The sequence below is a fragment of the Nuphar pumila genome, chromosome 13, assembly GCF_984573655.1.
Source record: "Nuphar pumila chromosome 13, dmNupPumi1.hap1.1, whole genome shotgun sequence".
In the NCBI taxonomy this organism is placed as follows: domain Eukaryota; kingdom Viridiplantae; phylum Streptophyta; class Magnoliopsida; order Nymphaeales; family Nymphaeaceae; genus Nuphar; species Nuphar pumila.
Genome location: NC_143261.1, coordinates 51,844,822 through 51,849,122, shown reverse-complemented (window position 1 = coordinate 51,849,122; position 4,301 = coordinate 51,844,822). Strand labels below are relative to the sequence as shown.

Genomic DNA, 4,301 nt, shown 5'->3' with positions numbered 1-4,301 from the left:
CTTGTTTGTATGGATTTAGCCAGAAAAGGTAGATCTAACCTTACTGATGCGTTTAGCTCGGTGTATTTACTATGTTAAAAGGTTTTATCGTGTCTAATACATCATAAAATTCCATTTTTGGGATGATGAAAATCAACAGCTCACTATTCATGAAAACAAGGATGGTTTAGAAAGAACATAAATCATCGTATTTCAGTCAACTTTAACACATGAAATTAGTAAATAGAACACGTTAAAAATGAACCAATGGTTAGATTTTATTTTTTGGAGCTTAAATCTATGTAAATCAAGTGTGTACCACCATATGTTATGATACGATAAAAGCACCCTATATGAGCTCCAAATACAAAATTTAACCTTAGGATCATGTTTAGCATATTCCATTTACTATTTGTGTGTTAAAATTGATTGAAATATGATGTTTTATACCATTTTGAGATCACCCTTATTTTCATGAATTGTAAGCAGTTGATTTTGACAATCTGAAAAATAAAATCTTATAAGGTATTATATATGATAAAACCTTTTAACATAGTAAACAAACTATGCTAATTAAACACATTTGTATGGTTGCTAGATCTATACAAGCAAGAGTGTACCACCCTATGGTATCATGCCACAGAACTACATTATATTTTTTTCATATATATATATATATATATATATATATATAGAGAGAGAGAGAGAGAGAGAGAGTGAGTGTGTCCCCTTACACAATACAATAGGATGATCTAAAACATGTTTTTGAGTAAGCAAATCATATAGATCATAATGGTAACATTTGATTCACAAAAAAGACAAAAATGTAAATGAACGGATTGTTTCTACTAGGAAGAACAATAGACTCGAGGGTAGCCAATATTATATATATGGGAAAATATTTGCTACTAATGAGGAAATCATAGTTGCAAGTTGTAGCAACTCAATCTCACCAGCATGGTCTGTTTGCTAAGGATCACTCCTTGGACCGTCCTTTTCTGGTATAAAAATGTGATCTTTTGAGTCATGAAACTTTGGCACATTGTGAGCCGTTGATTTTTGAATCTCTTTAAAAACCTAATTACTTGTGATAATCACATAATTCAAAATAAGTTTCCTACTAAACTAACCATGTAGATCACATCAGTAACATTTAATCTACAAAAATTCAATTTTTTTGAAGAAAAAAGTGATTTCTACTCCTTTATTAGTAGTCAATATATATATGGCCAAATGTAGAGGTAGGAAATGTGGTGTTATTGAAGCACCAATACCCCCACCGATAGCTTCATCCGGGGCATCCGAGTGCACCTCAAATGGGACCGCATAGTCGGGTAGGCGCAACACTGGCTATATGCACTTTCCTAGAGTCGGCCTCTAGTCGCATTCAAGGACAGGGCCTGCTGAATACTCTTCTGTACATGATGGACAAAGCCAACTAAGCTTGTACAACAAATTCTGATATCCACATTACATCATGAAATGTTGAAAAAAAGAGAGTTTTTCAGTTTTGCAAATGTTGCTTGCAAAGGGGACAGCAAGATATGATTCGCAACCATTTATCCACACATCTCAGATGAAAGAGGTGTGAACAGGGCAGCTCTCTCACCTCCTCCTTGTCTTTGTATTCTGCTAAACAGATGCAGCATTCCTGCCCAAACCAACATCAGCGCCATTAGTCCTAAATTTAACAAAATCAATGAAATCAAAATTAAAAGTACCAAGTATTTACATGGATCAGATCCTGTATAACACTCTTCTATCTAATTCCTTTTATGACAGAAATATTTCTTTAAGACTTGGCTATAGAAAATGCATCAATTTGTGAGGGCTATGTCACAGGAACAAGCCATTTTTGGCTGTCTCCGGTGGCATGACACGACACGGGGACATGAACGTGGCATGCTCATGACATGTATGGGAATAATTCATTATTTCTAATGTTTATAATAGATTTTAACAATATTTTCAATAATAAATATATGTTATATATTTAAATATTTGAAAATCATTTTAATCAATTAAATAATGAAAAGTCTATGTCCACGGTTCCTATTTTAAAAAAAAAAATTGCCAACTCACATCATGGACTCGTATTCAGTCGGTTCTTGTCAGTGTCTTTGTGATATAGTGTAAAGTTATCAATACATCTATTTCACTGCAACTAATAATCATGGAAAAAAGATCAAAGTCATGAAAATGTCCCTAGTCTTTTGGTAAATAACAAAATCTTCCACAGAGAACTTTGGTCAACTTCATTCTTAAATGTTTGAACTTTGGATTTCATTACATGCAGAGAGAGAGAGAGAGAGAGAGAGAGAGAGAGAGAGAGAGAGCAATATCACTCACAGGCTCATTATCTTTAGGATGCCTGCTGCTTGACAACTTCATTGAAGCATCTCCATCTGAATCATCTGAATTAACAGAAATTGCTCTGAACTTCCAACTGGGCAGCCTTGAGATCTGCTCCTCTGTTACCCCTCTGTGTACCATGTTCATATTGTACCCTACAGAGCTACGGATCAAAGGCACGCAGCAACAAAGCAGCACAAATAATAGGAAAGGCAGGGAGTAGCTCAGAGCATTCCATGCTAGCAAAGCAATGCACAGCATTTGCAGCTTCGGTGATTGACGAAAAGAGTCATTGCGCGTATCGAAAACCCAAATGTTCCCAATTACAAACCAAACTGCAAAGAACATTTCCAGGGTAGTCTGTGTTCTGCTCATAAAATATGATATCCTGCATCTCCAACAAGACATCTCATGTCAGTTGACAAGTTTAAGTTTGTGTCTATGGAATGTGCAATATGTAATAACTTGTACTGAAAACTCAGCTTCTTAACATAGGGGCCTATCTATGTCACATGGGTGCGGGTGGCGGGGTTAAAAACTTGGGTGTGGGGGTGCGGCAAAAAAAAAGATTATATATATATATATATATATAAAATTTGTGCAGGGAAGGGGTCGAGTTGATGAGTTGTGAAGTCTGATTCAGAGTTTTTGCCCTTGCAGAAAGGGGGGTCCGGGGGCTCTCCCCGGCGTGGGTCCCTGGGGCAGCGCCCCCCAAAACAAATATTTTTTTTTAATAAAAAAATTGGACAATTTTTTTTTAATAAAAAAGTTGGACACAAATGACCCTGGGTGCCGTCAACGCACCCAGGGTCAAGTTGACCACACCCGGCGACTCGACGCGGGTGCGGCACCCTGCTAGCCGAATCCCTGTTACATAGGGGCCTATGTTTGTGAATCATCTTCTGCAAATAGATTCGGATCATACTGGCCAATTTCATAAGCAGAGATTACTTATTTCGACTGTCAATTACACCAACTGGTTGTGTAGCACAAATAGGGTCTAAACCAGACTCTTTAGAGAGTCTCAGCTAAGACTCAAGCCAGTCACTATTAGTTAATTCATTAAAGCTTTTCAACATAGGAAGTTTGTACATATTTCATAATGGAAACTGCCGAATTTGACTGCTCTAATTAATTTGGCACAAATACCGAACTCATAATGAGTGTGTTTGGATGCATCCACTTATCCAGAAAAGTGGAAAAAAACCAGAATAGTGAAGTTTGCAACTCAATGTAACATCCAGGCATATCTCATTTCTCTAGGTAAGCAGGTGCACCCAATCACCTCGAGGACATGTTTTCATAAAAAAGAAGAGACTTGATTGTACACGGTTTTAAACTTGGCATCAATATAAACAGAAAGGAATATACTGCAAAATCTTTATGCTAAACAGAATTCAATCTGCAAGTTGGAATTTCTCAAACACATTCTTTCCAGAACATGTCTAAAGGAAAACCAGACTGGGTCTAACTTACCTGGACTCTTCAGTTACTCTCTGTTGCTCCACATCAAAATCATTCCATCCATTCTCCTGACTCACATGAGGGTGCTTGTACCTCCAAAAAAGCAGTGGGAGACTAACAATATTCCCAATAGTATACCCAAGAGCCCATATCCTCAATGGACAAACTGGCTTCTCTTCCATGGACACAACCAAAGTAGCAGTTGTAGCCACAATCTGGGTGACCAAGATCACAGACTCCAATCCAATCCAAACACTAGAATTCAAAGGGTTGGAACCCAGTTCTGATCTCACACCATTCTGATAAAGAAACACCCTTCTCACAAAAGCAAACCACCTTGCTCTTGAGATCCTCATAACAATCCTCATCAACAAAGACATCTCATCCATGCTCTGTACTCCGGGAAGACCTTCGTCGTCACTGGAACTTGAATCCTCGTCCGGAAAACCGAATCGGGTACTCATAGAATGCGACCCAAATCCGGCAAATCTGACAGGAATTGTCAT

General features: G+C 37.6%; 1 protein-coding gene across 1 annotated transcript; it reads right to left on the bottom strand.

The window, feature by feature from the left end:
• Nucleotides 1-1,483: 1,483 nt before the first annotated feature.
• LOC149818365 (E3 ubiquitin-protein ligase At1g63170-like) lies at nt 1,484-4,301 on the bottom strand. Its single transcript, XM_089986205.1, has 3 exons — nt 3,808-4,301; nt 2,329-2,719; nt 1,484-1,630 (listed from the first exon to the last, which is right to left on the bottom strand). Exons 1-3 carry the CDS (start codon nt 4,299-4,301, stop codon nt 1,484-1,486), a joined length of 1,032 nt encoding a protein of 343 aa, XP_089842331.1.